Source organism: Eulemur rufifrons, chromosome 29 (assembly GCF_041146395.1).
Source record: "Eulemur rufifrons isolate Redbay chromosome 29, OSU_ERuf_1, whole genome shotgun sequence".
NCBI classification, from domain to species: Eukaryota; Metazoa; Chordata; class Mammalia; order Primates; family Lemuridae; genus Eulemur; species Eulemur rufifrons.
In genome coordinates this window covers 28,049,917-28,066,607 of record NC_091011.1, presented here as the reverse complement: position 1 = coordinate 28,066,607, position 16,691 = coordinate 28,049,917, and the positions used below count along the sequence as shown (strand labels likewise).

General features: G+C 42.3%; 1 protein-coding gene across 4 annotated transcripts in view; it reads right to left on the bottom strand.

The window, feature by feature from the left end:
* OSBPL3 (oxysterol binding protein like 3) overlaps window positions 1-16,691 on the bottom strand; it is a 153,869-nt gene that overhangs the window by 75,602 nt on the left and 61,576 nt on the right. For 3 of the 4 annotated variants that reach the window (XM_069462545.1, XM_069462544.1, XM_069462546.1), the window contains exon 1: window positions 12,617-12,862. In XM_069462545.1, coding sequence (XP_069318646.1) covers window positions 12,617-12,712 — 96 coding nt within the window. In that variant the 5' untranslated portion in view covers window positions 12,713-12,862. Of the gene's footprint in view, window positions 1-12,616; window positions 12,863-16,691 lie in introns of those variants that run through there. The other variant, XM_069462543.1, reaches the window with a different exon arrangement.

The following is a 16,691-nucleotide window of genomic DNA, read 5'->3' as shown; positions in this document are numbered from 1 at the left end:
CTTGCCGGCAGTTGATACTGACAATGGGGACACAAAACACCAGAGCTCTCAGCTCTGTCGGTGGCTCCACCTAAGGTCATTCCCATCTTGGGTTTCCAAATAAGAGAAAAATGCTTTCCAACTGTACTGACCACTGATGGATGTATAACTAAAATAGTATTAATAAAAACATTTCAACACACATAATAACTACACCTACCCTGTCGATCACTCACTCAACATCTATGGCTGCAATTACTTTGGCACTTTTTTAATATTGGTTAAATATTCCCCTAATTGTATCAAGACCCTTAAGGCTATGGACGGCATCTTCCATGCACTTTTCTTTCCAACCCAGAAGGACATTCAACCCATAAAAGTCATTCTGCTCTGGCCATGCAGCCCACCAAGGCGGTAGTAGTGTTTTATAGTTGCTATTATGGTAATGGTTATAGTAATAAAAATAACAACTACAATTTTTTTAATACTGTGTGCCTTGTAGTGATTCTATAATGAAACTATTATTACCCTCATTTTACAGATGAGAAAATTGAAGCTCCCAAGTAGTTTGCCCAAGATCGTAAACTATTAAGAGGTGGAACCCATTCGTGGACTGAGTTCGGAGATGACAGGCAGATCCTCACAGCTGAACATCTGGTCTAGACAGCGGAGAAAGGACAGGTCTGTCCACCCAAAGGACTCCGGGGTCTCTTTTGGGCTTTTTTTTCTTTCAGAGTACACTGAAATGATTGGCTTTCCCCCACAGAGTCAAAGATTATTTGTTCTAAACCTCAGTTTGAAAGAGAATGGGGAAGTCATCTACCCAGCTCTTTCCTTTTTAGAGATGTGAGTAAGGACACATCTTGTGTGCTCAGGGTCACTGAAATGAACGAGAGACTTCTGAGGACCAGGTCCCAGGCCTGCCGACTCCAACTCGGTGCCCTGTCTGTGACCTCTTTCCTAAGAAGTGCTTGTTTCCACAGCGGCAGATGGGCTCGTGGAGGAGATTCTGGGCTAACTCACCACATACGGGCACATACCCTGTGGGAATGCAGGAAGTCTCCAACGCAGACTCCTGTGTGAATGGCACAGGGGCCAGCGGTGAGAAGGTGGAGATATTTTTGTTCTTCACTTTATATTTTCCAGCTCTGTTTTAAACAGGCTGGATGCAGTGGCTCACGCCTGTAATCACAGCACTTTGGGAGGCCGAGGTGGGAGGACTGTTCGAGGCCAGGAGTTTTGAGACCAGCCTGGGCAACACAGCAAGATACCATCTCTACAAAAAGTAGAAAAATTAGCCAGACATAGTGGCACACACCTGTAGTCCCAGCTACTTGGGAGGCCAGGGCAGGAGGATCACTTGAGCCCAGGAGTTTGAGGTTGCAGTGAGCTATGAAGACATCACTGCACTCTAGCCCAGGGAACAGAGTAAAACCCTGTCTCAAGGAAGAAAAGGAAAAAGAAAAAGAGAAAACCACACCAGCCCATTCCCCATTGCTGGGTGTTGCCAGCTGGTAACACGGTTTCTCTTACAGTATGCTCAGAGTATTTTTTCAAAGCTAATTGAAATTTGCAATCAGAAACACATTCAGGTAATTAATGCATATATGATTAGAACCACAGGAGTAGGTGGCAGAAATATAGCACAATAAACTCTTCCTTATCCTTGATCCAAATCAACAGTAAATATTTTTCACAATACTACACAAGAATAACTGCTTCTCATACTGAGAACCTAGTGACAGATTACGATGCCAGATAACCTTACAGATCAAAGAAGGAACAACTTTAGTGCCAGGTATGTTACAGTCCAGTCTGTAACCCAGCCTCTACTTAGCCCCTACTCAAAGGTCTAAAGCTCATCACCAGGAACTAGAGATGCAGAGATGCAAAACCAAGTGCTGGCCCTTGGAGTTAATATACATTAAAAATAAAGACACACAGTACACGGTTGAAAATTCGTAAGTGCCAAATGGGAGATTCAAACCAACCCACTGCAGGAGCTCGGGCAGGGACAATCCCCAAGGCCTAGATCCACCTGAGCTATCACTAAGGACGTGAGCTGGGACCCCAGAAAAGTTGACACACAGCAAGAAGCAGAGCATATTAGTTTCCTGAGGCTACCCTGATGAATGACCACAAATGTGGTGGCTTAAAATAGAAATTTATTCTCAACAGCTGTGGAGCTAGAAGTCCAAAATCAAGGTGTTGGCAGGGCCACGCTTGCTCCAGAGGCTCCAGAGGAGAATTCGTTCCTTGCCTCTTGCCATTTCTGGTGGCTGCTGCCACTCCATGGCATTCCTTGGCTTGTAGCTCCGTCACTCCAATCTCTGCCTCCATCATCACATGACTTCTCCTCTGTGTCTGTCTTCTCCCCTGTGCGTTTCTTATAAGGACACCTGTCAATGAATTTAGGGCCCACCTGGCTAATCCTAGATGCTCTCCTCATTCCAATATCCTTAAATTGATTGCACCTGTAAAGGCCCTTTTCCCAAATGAGGTAACATTCACAGGTTCTGGGACTAGGATGTGCCCACCACACAGGGCAAGAGGGACCCCTAGGCCAGGGATGTGCCAGGAAGGTGACTGATCTGGAGTAGGAGAAGAGAGGGGGTGATTTTACTAAGCGCAGCTTGTGTACAGGTGCAGAGAGAAATGCAGCTGTACTTGACAGTAGGGCCAAGGTGGAGGGTTAGAGGGATGTCAGATTATCCTAGGGAAGTCTTCTGGTTTTTCCATCCTACTTCTTACATGTCACTTCCAGCCTTTAGTATTTTAACATCATTGAATTACTGTACTAGACTTTCCTCTTCCCAGGAAAGAACTGCAGAGTCAGTTGCATCCAGTATCTGCATAGCTGGTAAGTGTCCTCTCGACATCGGGGCCAGGATTCTGCCTTCCTGTATCGGGCACTGTGGCCACTGCCAGCCATAAATAAATCCATTTATTTTCTTAAAGCATCCCATGTAGTTTTTAATCAAAGTAATAATTTTAAAACCTACTCAAATATATTTGCTGGGCTTGCTCTGGAATTGCCAAACAGTATAGACAGTTCAGCAACTTCCAGAAATGTTTGTTTTTTTTTTTTTGAGACAGAGTCTCACTTTGTTGCCTGGGCTAGACTGAGTGCCATGGCGTCAGCCTATCTCACAGCAACCTCAAACTCCTGGGCTCAAGCAATCCTCCTGCCTCAGCCTCCCGAGTAGCTGGGACTACAGGCATGCGCCACCATGCCTGGCTAATTTTTTCTAGATATATTTTTAGTTGGCCAGATAATTTCTTTCTATTTTTAGTAGAGACGGGGGTCTCGCTCTTGCTCAGGCTGGTCTCGAACTCCTGACCTCAAGCGATCCACCCTCCTGGGCTTCCCCAGAGTGCTGGGATTACAGGCGTGCACCACCGCGCCGGCCCAGATTTAGTTTAAGATTTAGTGTTAAGATTTAGTTTCTCCTGCTTTTCAGAGAGGAGGGTAGCTGACAGCCTGTCATTTGTGGACATGGAGAAGAGCAAAGAAGCCCCCTGTGCAGGGGGAACCTGAATGGATCCTTGAGTTTGGCCTTTTGACTGAATCCAAATTTTATAGAACAAATCCTTTTAATAGAGATCACGGTGACAGTGACCTCTTCTGATATCAAATGTTTGTTTCTTTCTTTATAAGCCTTACTTATAAGGAAATATATTGAGAACTGAGTCTGATTTCTTTGTCCTTTCTGCCTTCAGGGTATAATGTCACAATCATAGGTATGGATAAAAGGTCAGCAGTAAGGAAAAGTAAAAGGCCAGACAATGAGAATCTGGAAAACTAAACTCCAAGAAATACATAGTTAATGATTTTTCTCTATTGGGCCCACCAGAAGACATAGCTCCAGGCAAAGAGGGGTCAGGAAGGCTGCTTCACTCAGCCATGACATTCTTGGTCCTGCATTCACAGAGGTGTTGGTCGATGGAGGCTTGTTTAAACAACCATCATTGGCACGTAAGGCACATGGAACTTGAATTAACTTCTGAAGACGCTTTCTAGCATCTAAAGAAACCCAGGGCTCTCTAAATAGATGGTAAGCCTGGTCCCCTACCACTTACTAGCCCCGTGACTCTGAACAAGTCAGTTCATATCTCTGGGCCATATTTTCTTTCCGCAGTGGAGAAAACAACACAGACCGCACTGGGTTATTTTGAGACTCCAAAGCACAGCATGAATGACTACTATGAACTGCAAAGATGCTATCGGATAGTTTTAACCTCCAGGGTCCCTTACCGACCCTCCCTCTCAGAGCAGCCTAAACAGAAGCCAAGCAGTCTGCCCCTGCACGGTGGGTGCCACTTGCCGCACAGCTGGAAGGATGGAGCAGGGACCCAGCTGTAGTACTTGCTTGAGGGCTCTTAGAACTCCCCTGCTCAGGGAAAGTGAGTGTTTACTTGTCAAACACTTACACAGCACTTCCTACCTGCAGGCTCTCTTCTAACTAAGCAATTTGCACCTCATAAGAAACCAAGGCACAGAGGGGTGTATACCTTGCACAAGGTCAAATACCTTATAAACAGCCCAAGATTCAAGAGCCATCTAGCTTCAGACTTCATGCTTGCTGCCTTCATCTTTTATGACCATCAGAGAACAATGTGACACAATCCTGATGTTCCCAAGGCCCCTCCTCCTCGACTGGTCTTTCCAAGGCTTTTTATTCAGCACATACTTACAAAAGGCAGCTGGTAAATCTCAGTATCTCTAAAGATGTGATGAATTAAAAGAAATAAATGAGACTAAGCATTTTCAATACCCAGGCAGCTGAAATTACAAATACCTGAACATCATGGTTTTAATTCACTTTTCTCTCCTTGGCATATTCACCCCCACTAAACTCACCTATCTTATGAGTTCTGGCGCCGAGCCCAGGCTGGGCCCTCTGGCAGGCAGCATAATCTAACAGCCTGCATAGATAAACTCTCAGGTGATCCTGGGAGAGCTCAAGCCACCTTAGATTAGCCCAGAGACAGCAGGGTGACAAGAGTGAACTGCATAATTGTATGGGGACTCACCTAGCAACAGATCTTTCCATTTCAAATCTCCTGCAATTGTGAGTGAAGCAGTTGTCATTAGTTTGGCAGGATTCCTTTTCTGATTTCTGACTTTCCTGCCAAATGCTAACAACACACAAAGAAAACAATGGAGGCTGTGCTCTCTTTACAACCCATAGTTTTTCCAATCAGAGTTGATTTCTTATTCATGATGGACTGTCTGGCTGTCACAGCTTCACATCTCCCTGCTCAGGGCCTTTTAATAATAGGTTTTTAATAGATATTGGTTGAAGCAATAAAACTCAGGGGTATAGGACTCTTTCGATAAAGACAAAATATATTCATTCATCTTTATCTAGCTCAATCTGGCCTCTGAAATGTGTTACTTTGAAAGTTCTAGGAAGGAAATGTAAGGGGGCAGTGGGAAAAAACGAGGAAATTTCAATTACTCATATTTTACAGGTTTTTAAATAGCAATTCTCCCTCCCACTTAGATATCCTTCAACCCACTTAATATATGTGCAGAGCTCTGTGAATAGTAATCTTCCTACCTAGCAACTGCACGCTTATTCATTCATTGCATCCACGCTTACTCAATAGCTCCACGTGCGAGCCCAGCCCGGGAGCTTCATGTTTACTATTTTATTTAGTTCTCAAAAGTAAACACAATTATCAAAATCTCACAACTGAAAAGCTGAGAATCAGACGTGTTAAATAAAGGTCACCCAGCAGGCAAAAAGCAGAGCTGATGTGAACACAGGTCAGTTTCAATAGTCCTTACCTTCGTTACGCATTTTCAATAGAGTAGTTTGGTCACAGACCGCAGGCATAGAAGAACATTTATGGATTTCATCATTTGCCAGAATAAACTCAATGGAGAGGTCTTCCTCTTCTTTTTATTTTTTATTTTTTTTTTCCACAGGTCCTCACATATGTCCCTGGAGTGAGGGAGCTTAAGAATCTGTGGGCTTTTTGCCCCCATAAGCTCCCCCTGTGTACCTGGCCATACATTCTAACCTACCCTGGTGGAAGGATATTTGCTGCTGGTGTTCAATAAATTCAGTCCAATAATTCGAACAATAATTGGTATCTTCCACATGCAAAGCCAGGGGCTGGGTGCTGTGAGAGGTAAAAAGATGCAGCTACAGGACCCAGTACTCAAAGAATCATATACTCTTTAATCAATGAATTAATCAAAAGAGTTAACCACACAGGGCGAGAGGACTGCAGTGTTAAGCATGCGGTTAGCCAAGCTCAAGGTTCCAAAGCAGAACATTTATGAAGGGCTCTATCAAATCCTGTCCGGGGGCTGGAGGAATTGGGGTGTTCTATTCCTCTGTTCCCCGTCTCTCGTGAATCGACTCTAACCAGCCCTTCCCCCCCAGCACTGCAAGGAAACCACATGACACCAATGACCTCCACAACCCACAGTCATTCTCAGGCTTCATTTTATTTGACCTATCATTGGCCATTTAAAAGTAAAGTAAAGTATTACAACCCACATTTATCTTGTAAATGACCTATAATGAACCTATACTATTTTTATAAAAATTCTTTTAAAAGTTTTACAGCAATAAATGAAGATTCCTGCCAAGGAAATGACACAATTCAAAAGGGCAGTATGGTTTCACAGGGATCGTCTAGCTAACGGAATAGCTGACCCAAAGCCTAGGATGGGAAAGAACATTGAGGACAAGATCAACTGAGAACTCCACAAATTATAAGGCATGATTAATACAGTCAGAAGGAACAACAACCTATTTTTTCTATAAGCTGGGTCCCTTCAGTTTGGAATTTCCTACCAAAAAAAATAGATTCCTATATGGTGAAGGCACCATTATCTGAAAAGTGGTCTATGTCAAAGAGACCCATTTCTTCTGCAGAGTATCAGGGTTGTTTTTTTTTTTTTTTTTTTTCTTTTTTTTTCTTTGAGACAGAGTCTCACTCGGTCACCCGGGTTAGAGTGCAGTGGGATCATCATAGCTCACAGCTACCTCCAACTCCTGGGCTCAAGCGATCCTCCTGCCTCAGCCTCCCCAGTAGCTGGGACTACAGATGCACACCACCATGCCCAGCTAATTTTTTCTATTTCTAGTAGGGATGGAGTCTTGCTCTTTCCCAGGCTGGTCTCCAACTCCTGAGCTCAAGCAAATCCTCCTGCCTCAGCCTTCCAGAGTCCTAGGATTACAGGCATGAACCACTATGCCTGCCTGAGAGTGTCACGCTTCTTGAAATAAGTCCATCTCAGTTCTGGCTCTGGAACCGGCCAAAGTAGAGGCAGCTCGCCTGTAATTGTACCAGTTTCTTAAATTAACAGAGGACTTTTATCCAAAGAGTTTCAATCTCTTTCAGCCAGTGAAAACACTCAATTTTCTCTCCCTACATTTCAGGGAAGAAAGCCGGAGGGAAGTCTTTTTTCCACTTAGTGGATGGAGAACTGAGACAAACTTCCCTTGCCTGAAGTTTGTCCAATAACAAAATATAAAGATTGCACCAGAGAGCTCTTGATTTCAACTTTCCCCATTAAGGGGTGACAAATGTGGTGCCCACACTGCTGCTCTCACTGCCTCATGCCCGTAAGTCACAGCTAAACACATGGTACTCTTTCCCCCAACCCAGACTTAATTGCAGAGTTCTTCTTAACACAATGCTCTGGCAGCGGCTACCAACAGATAGATGCTGGCATGGGGGTGACAGGTGAAAATCACTTACTGCCCACGCAAGGACAAGGCTCAGTAGAATAGACTAGGATAAGAATTCACCGACTTTTTTTTGCTTCTTTTAGGTCCAGGTTATACCAGATGTTAAAGATATGAAATGTAGCCCAGTTACTAAACATCCTATTATATTCTTGGCAAAAGCATCATGTTAATGTGTAAAGTAAGGCACTTTTTATTTTAAAAGTACATATTCACATGTACAGTATATGTTTTGTTGGCTTTTGTACAATTTTAAAGAGGTATGGGTGGGTACATTTTTAATACCCATGATGCCTGAAAAAGTTTTTGGGGAAAGCAAAAGGTAGAAGAATTATTTACTATGAATATTCAGGCCTTTCACATATAAGAATGAAGTTCAAGTTAATATTAACTATAATGATAAAAATGAATGTTTAGGCTGAATGCGGTGGCTCACACCTGTAATTCTAGCACTCTGGGAGGATTACCTTGAGCTCAGGAGTTTGAGACCAGCCTGAGCAGGAGCGAGACACTGTTTCTACTAAAAATAGAAAAATTAGCCAGGCATGGTGGAGCGTGCCTGTAGTCCCAGCTAGTTGGGTGGCTCATGTCTGTGATCCTAGCTCTCCGGGAGGCCGAGGTGGGAGGATCGCTTGAGCCCAGGAGTTTGAGGTTGCTGTGAGCTAGGCTGACACCAGGGCACTCTACCCAGGGTGACAGAGTGAAACTCTGTCTCAAAAAAAATAAAATAAAAATAAATGAAAATGAATGTTTATATTTACTCAGCACCTACCATTAGTCTGACCCTGGATTAAGTGCTTTACTTTTAAAGCAAGGTTTACTTTTAAACCTTACAACAATCTTATAAGACAAGAACTATTATTATTATAGTTTTATTATGAAAAAAACAAGGTTTAGAGAGTTTAAGGTCACAAAGCCAATTAGTGGGTAGAATCAAGATTGGAGAGTTCAAGTTCTAATAATCACTATGCATATCTTTCTCCCAAAACTATCTTGATAAAATTTTATTTATAGGTTGTTTCTATACTGGCAAAGTACAGCATACTGTTTTTAAAATCTCAAAAGCCCCAGTATTTAAGTTAAAAGATGATAGGACCCTTCTCCTAGGGTTCTCATGGCCCTAAGTTGTACACTTTGTCTTAGGTCAGATGTAAAAGTGACAACAGAGATCACAATACCCAGGTCTCAATCATTTTCTCCTTCAAGACAGCAAGTTCTTTTTGCATATGGACAGGGGAGTATCTACACATAAATGCATAGCTCCTTGAGATTTCATATAAGTAGGTCTGGGACAGGAATGCCAAGTTCAAATCCAAGTTCAGTTGAAGAAATAAGGACAAGGGCAAATTCAGTTCCAGGAACTGAAAGAAAACCAGTGGGGCTGGAGTACAGAGACTCTCACCTGGAGGCACTGGGTGAGAACTTAAGTGAAAATGACTTAAGAAGACCAAGTCTTGCAGCCAAGATGGTGTTTTAAGTTTATGCATTTAGTATCCCTTCCCTACTGCCACCGCCACTCCAAACATAGCAAAAATATACAAAAGTATGAACATGTAGGGTTCTTTTGTGCCTGTATAATAAAAAACAGGATTAAATATCTCCACAGTGGTGTGTGTGTGTGTATAAATATATACACACACAATGGAATATTATTCAGTCTTAAAAAAGAATGACCTGTCATTTGCAATGGCATAGACGAACCTGGAGGGCATTATGCTAAATGAAATAAGCCAGACACAGAAAGACAAATATTGAATGATCTCACTTATATGTGGAATCTAAAAAAGCCAAACGCATAGAAGCAGAGAGTAGAATGGTGGTTATGAGGGGCAGGGTTGGGGGAAAAGGGAGACGTTAGTCAAAAGGTAGAAACTTTCAGTTACTCGGGACAAATAAGTACTAGAGATCTGACACACAGCATGGTGACTATAGTTAATAATACTGTATTGTATACTTGAAATTTGCTACAACAGTAGATGTTAAATGTTCTTACCACACATACACAAAGATAACTACGTGAGGTGATAGATAAGCTAATTAACTTGATTGCAGTAATCATTTCACAATGTGTACATATCATGTTGTATACCATAAATATATACAATTTTTATTTGTCATTTATACCTCAATAAAGCTGGGGGGGGGAAGAATATGGCAGGAAAAAAAAGATTAAGTATCTCCATGGATCAGAAACCAAATAGAAATGTAAAGTATCCTGTAGACAGAGGTGTCCATTAGTCTACTTCTGTGAGCTCACGGGGCTAAAAATGTCCCCAGGAAAAGGCTAGGACCTGAGGTGGGCTCACTGTTGGAAATCAGAGAACGTAGAGGGGGAAGCTTCCACCCCACAATGAAAGGGAGCTTGAAAAATCTGCTTGCTCAGGGAGGGGAGAGGAGGCAGACACAGCCTCACGGCCAGGAGCTGGGCCAGCTGCCTGCTGGCCTGGTGATGGAACTTGGATATTCCGACATCATCATGGAACAGAAGCCCCTACCAGCAAATAGAAGACCTGGCTCTGGACTGGGCTTCTCGGAGGTAGGAAGTAGGCAACAGCAAACCCCTACATGGGTCGGGGTGAGTGCAGAGAAAGAGCATGTGGGAAGCGAACTCAAGGTGAGGTTCTAAAGCCATGATTCCAAAGCACATGAGAAAAGCTAGCACTAAGAAAGATGGCCAAGAAAGTCAACATGAGATGCATCCCCTCCACATGAAAGGAAAACAACAGAGCAACTTGAAAATGATTTTAAACTGGAGTTTTGAAAACAAGTAGGTATTTTCGCAGATTATCTTCAGTTGTATTTTAATGTTCCTCAAATTAAATTTCTTACTATATAAATCTTGGGGTTTTAAATGTTTAACTTGTACTTTCCAGTGATGTGACTGGAAACACAGTGTCATCTCTATATTTAGCAACCGAGAGACCACCAGATATGGCCGCGTTCCCTAAGAGCTGGGACGCGAGAGCTTCCAAGGCTCCTGCACCTTTAACGACTGAAACACAACCTTGGGCCTGTTTGCAAAGGTGGAATGGACAGGAGCTGCTAAGGTGGACTACATGGATGGAAACGCTAAGCCTATCCTGGGGCAGAACACCTTTTTTTAACAGAAGGATGGGAAAGCAGGTGGACTAAGAAAATGGTCCCTGAAAATTAAACATGGGCTTTACAACTCTTTTCAGGCTAAAGCCGAAATAAACTTATTAAATTCTCCAAAGAAGAACTATTAATAAGTGTTTACATTTATAAAGAAATACTACATACGTATTAAAGTGGGCGATCCTAAATATAAAAGGTAGTCATTTGATGACTGAACAAGCATTCAAAGTCAGAAAAAAGTTGAAGCATCAAACACATTTCTCTTACCCTATATGATGCAACCTCAAAAAAAGCTTTGTGAAAACCTAATCAATTTCAAATAACACATGGAAAAAAGTTCCTGCAGTATTTGACCTGAGAATTTCACTGAACTACTCCAATTCCTATGGTGTTATCACCACTTTCTATTATACTTAAATGAGTCATGTTCTCTCCCTCTATTGAATAGCCAGAGATGCTATAGGTACAAAAGGGAACGGTGTGTGGGCGGGGGGGAAACTGCACATTCTGCTCTAATCGCAACCAGAATTTTGGTTTAAGAAGAAAAATACCTCTGAGGAAAAGAGGGCAAGCATAGTTACCCTCCTGAAAATGGAACTCCTGGGAGAGTCATGATGTGTTAGCCAATAACTAATTTTAGTAATTTTTTTTTTTTTTTTAAATCGCAGAAGGACGTGATGACCGTGCTGACAAAATTCTTCTTAACCCCTCCAGGGAGATCTTGGAGGGCTTCCCAAATGCCAGGCCTGTGGCAAAATCTCATTTGCTTGGCATGCAAGCTCCCTGTCCCAGGCAACTTTCAAATGGAGAGACCCCTGTGATGACGTGTCATAAATGTGTGGACGTGCCTGCAGTGGGAGGTTGCTTAAGTGTAAGTGTTGCTTCCAAATCTGGAACCAAGGAACTCTGGGTGGACTCCCGGGCCAGTACTTCCCGGGGGGGAAAGGCAAGGCCAACAGAGCCAGCAGGTCCTGAAAAGGCTCCGAGACCACTTTAGTTGTAAATTCAGCCTTTTGACAGTGCCCTCTCTCTCTAACTGAAGGGGGAAGAATTATAAAGATTCATATGCCTTTACTGCCATCGATCTAAAGCCAGCAAATTCTTCCAACAGAGATTTATTGGAAAGGAAACCAAGAAACAGCATATAATTAACTGATAGTTGCTTAGGAGTTAATTTTTAAGTCCTTTGTTTCACTTCTTTCTTCCTCCTACTTAATTCTTTTGACCATTTTCCTGTTGATTAGGTTCCCTTCACCATTACAGAAATAAAGCAGGTCATACTCAAAGTTACTAACAGGGCAGTCTGTGGGTACAAGCTGTCATAAAAAGGTTGGTGAAGGGAAGGAAGTGGGGGTGGACATTATATTAATAATTACTGGAAAAGCGATTGTTTGGGGGTTTGTTTTGTTTTGTTTTGGTTAGCAGGTTATAAAGGAAAAGTGTGGCTCTGAAACCAAACAGACTGATCTTTGATTTTTTTGCTCTCTTACTTACTTACTAGCTGTGTGTCCTTGGGCAAGTAACCTGGTCTGTCTGAGTCAGCTTCCTCATGGGGAAAATGGAGATATTAATATCTGTGTTGGAGGGCAGTTGCAAAGATTAAATAAAATAATACAAAAGCCAAATGCAGTTCTTCCCACCTGGTAGGCACTCAAGCTGCATAACTGAAATGATCTAGAATTTACTCTTCTTATATAATTAAGACATACATGACTGAAAGCAAATGCTCTTAAACTGAAAAGGAATATCTCAAGTAAATGTGCACATTTTAACTGGCAAACTTGGTGATTTAAATTTGCACCTTAAAATTTGTATGAGTTAAACTTTACCTGTCGACTTCCCTGCTTGGAGGAGCAGCTACTTGTGCTCCTTGAAGGTGAGACCAATTTTTGGGACACACCAAGGTTCTTCTCATCACTCATCATGAAAAGCTAGTCACTTGGCCTCCACGCAGTCAAAATGCCATCAGAAGACAGTGGAGCCCAGAGCACGGAAGTCCCACGTAGGCAGGTAGCTCAGCTCTTATCTAATACATTTAAAAAGCATTTTGGGTGATCCTGAGGAAATCCCTAAAATCAAAAAAAAAAGAAGAATTAAGAGAGATGGTCAGAGGAATCAGACGTCATCTCTAATCATGGATTGTCTGCAAGTGGCTTAAACACACGATAGATAACAGAGCTATGATGCTTAGCAGAGGCTAAGGAGGAAAAGACACTTTACACTTTTCTCTTTTTGGAAATTTTGTACAGGTGGTTTTTCATGTAACTTTGTAATATGACAGGCTTAAAAACATTCATATGGAAATTTGAGTCCAGACACATACAAAATCAGTACTACAAAAAATCCCAAACAACAATGAGATCCCACTTCATATCTACTATGATAACTATAATAATAATTTTAAAAGGAAAAGAGCTTGTGTTGGAATGGGTGTGGAGGAATTGGAACCCTCAGACATTGCTAGTGGGAAAGTAAATTGGCACAGCCATGGTGGAAACAGTTTGGCAATTTCTTGAAAAACTAAACATGCAAATATCATAGGACCCATCAATTTCACTCTTAGGTATAGAGCCAAAAGAATTGAAAACAGGTGTTCAAACAAAAACTTGTAGACCAATATTCATAGCAATGTTAGTCACAATAGCCAAAGTTGGAAACAATCCAAGTGTCCATCAACTGGTGAATGGATAAACTAGATCTGGTATATCCATATAATGGAATGTTATTCAGATATTAAAACGAATGAAGTACTGATAAATGCTACAACATGAATAAACCATGAAAACATCACGCTAAGTGAAAGAACCCAGACACAAAAGACCACATATTATATGTTTGTATATGAAAAATCCAGAGTTGGCAAATCCATCGAAACAGAAGGCCAATAATTAGCAGTTGCTGGGAGTGAGGGTGGGACCTCAGGGTTTCTTTTTCGGGTGATAAAAATGTTCAGGAACTAGATAGTAGTGATGGTTGCATAACATTGTGGATGTACTAGATGTCACTGAATTGTACACTTGAAAATGGTTAAAAAGGTGAATTTTATGTTATGTGTATGTTATTACAATTTTTAAAAATCCCTTTCTGGTTTTTGGGGAGTGGGGTGGAGAATATTTTCCTCCCAAACGTTTTTGGAAACATATTCAAAAAAACTATAACATGATATGACAAAAACTATGGGGGGAGGACGCAGACTTTTGCATATCATCCATTAGCATATTAATAATTAAAATGATGATTTATTGAGTACATACTACTTACTGCCAAGTATTATAATAAGGATTCCCACAAGCTTTGTCTCATTTAATCAGCATCTGATTAGTATCTCTATTTTATAGAGAAGAAAACTGAGTCTCTGAGAAGTCAGGGAACTTGCCCAATCACACAGCTGGCAAGAGGCTGAATCAGGGTTATTCGCCAGCCCTTTAACCAGGGCACTGGAAATTGGCATGCCCCTAGTGGCCAGGTCTGGTTATATCAGCCGTTGCCCCATCTCTATGACCTTAGAGAATCCAGGAGCTGGGCTAGAAAGAATCAGAAGGGAGAATATCAAGACAGCCTTGAAGAGGGAAGTCCCTGTTCCTCTCTGCAGCACACTCCAGTCTCCAGGATGGTGGGGAAGGGGATCGACCAGGGCAGAAGCAGGGCCACCCCCTACGAGCAGTCAGCTGGGCTGCCACCTGCCATCCGTGCAGCTCATTGGGGCTCTTGTCCTGATGAAGGGCTTCCTAGTTTTCACAGAGGAGAAACGTGGGCCTGGGTTGATGGAAACTAACGTGTTTGGTTTGGGTTTCAGAAAGTCCGGACTTTAACACACTGAGTTCAAGTAATTTTATAGCTTTCCACAGCATGTTAACAACATAAAAATAAAAATCACATCCAATCCATTTAGTTCTTAATGTTCACATTGTCTAATTTTAAAAAGAAGAGTGTTACATAACTGTCCAGGAGCCAGCTAGATAAGATATCAAACCTTTGGTTAATTATTAAATACTCAAATCTCCTATGACTTCACTAATACTTGGTTCTTTAAAAATGAGTATGTAAAGCCACAAACTAAAATCAAAACAATGAACAAGAATATCACTATCGCAGAAAATGAAATTAAGGTACCAATAGCCATAGAGCTCAATTCCCATGTTACTCCCAGATAATCCCCCAAATCTCTTTATTCATTTTGTATTGGATCCAACAATAAATCAGACTGAAAGCAAACCTACACGATCCTCTTCATAAACTTAGCTCTACTTATGGGGGCATGACTAAGTGTACCTGAAGTTAGAAGCAAATGCAATCCAGCTAAAAACTGCCAAGAGAGGCTCTAAAGATTTATTAATAGTTTGTTTAATAACAGTGTTGGCTGTTGCTGTTGAAGAAAGGGAAGAAAAGAAGAAAAACAACCCGATGGGAGGCCCCAGTGATGGTGTGTGCGTGTGTGTGTGTGTGTGGGGGGGGGGGGGCAGCCACTGCTATGACAAGTGGTTCCACAGTGCATTGGGAATACCAACAAAGGATTTCTGTTGCTGTGTGCAAGATTTTGTTTTTGTTTCTGTGTTTGTTTGTTTGTTTTAAGGCTGATGTTCTGACAGACAAGAGTCTGGGATGAGAGGTGTGTATGTGAAATGCAAGGAAGGGAGAGAAACTTAGGCAATAAAATGACAGTCACAGGAATTCTAAAACTGTGTCAAATCAGAAACACCATTGCCCTGTCCTAGAGGCACCTGATATGAAGGCCATCCTCACCGCTTTACCCTGCCGAATTTCACTTCGGAGACAACAGCCAAGGTTGTTAGTAAGGCCAAACTCGATGCTTACTGAAGTTGGCACTTAGGGTTAAGACCTCTGCCACCCTACCCCCTGGTGGCCCATACCCCTGCCTCGTTTCCCCTTGATGAGATATAAAGGGGGGTGATCCAAAGCCGCTCCCATGCCCAGCCACAGGGCACAGTCTGGGAATATTGGCCAGGGAAATATATTTATTTCAACCCATAGAATTTTCCTGCCTAGCTTCTTCAGAAATTTGGTTAAAATTACCAAGGACAGCTTAAAGGGCAAACAAGTCAAGTTCCAAGAAAAGAATATATAGTCATGCACCACTAATGGCGTTTTGGTCAATGACAGACTGCATATATGATGTTTATCCTATAAGGTTATAATACCTTATTTTTACTATACCTTTTCTATGTTTAGATACACAAATACCATTGTGTTACAACTGCCTACGGTATTCAGTACAGTAACATGCTGTATAGGTGTGTAGCCTGGGAGCAACAGCCAAACCAGACAGCCTGGGTGTGCGGTAGGCTGTGCTTTCGAGGTCTGTGTAAGTACACGCTATGATGTTCCAACAACGAGGAAATTGCCTAACGAGGCATTTCTCAAAACACATCCCCGTCATTAAGCAGTGATGACTGTACTTAAAAGGACGAAGGCAACAGCAGTCCAAGACTGAGGTATCCCAGGTGCCAAGGTGGTCACTTGGACGGAGGCAGCTACTGCATCTACTCCAGGGGACTCCACAGGGTTGGGCTGGTGTCACCAGAGGGAAGCCCTAGGCAAATTCCCAAGACAGAAGGCCTCAGTGAAGGGGTATCTTCTACTCCAACTAGCTGACCTCACTGTGCTGACCTAGGAAAAGGGGGAAGAGCAATTCCCTGAGAGGAATATGGGGCCAAAAGTCCAGGATTCCAAGGTTTAGAAACTGATGAGCTGGGTGCATATGAAAGACCCCTGGGTGCTTTCACCCCACCTGGAGACCCTACCATGGAAAACCTTTGATTGAAGGGGTTCTGGTGGGGGTTGAACAATATATAATAGTTTCTCTGCTCACACCGTGTGAATAACTTCAGGACAATAATTTATTTCCACCTTATTTTTTACTGAGGTATGCGTTAGATACACTAA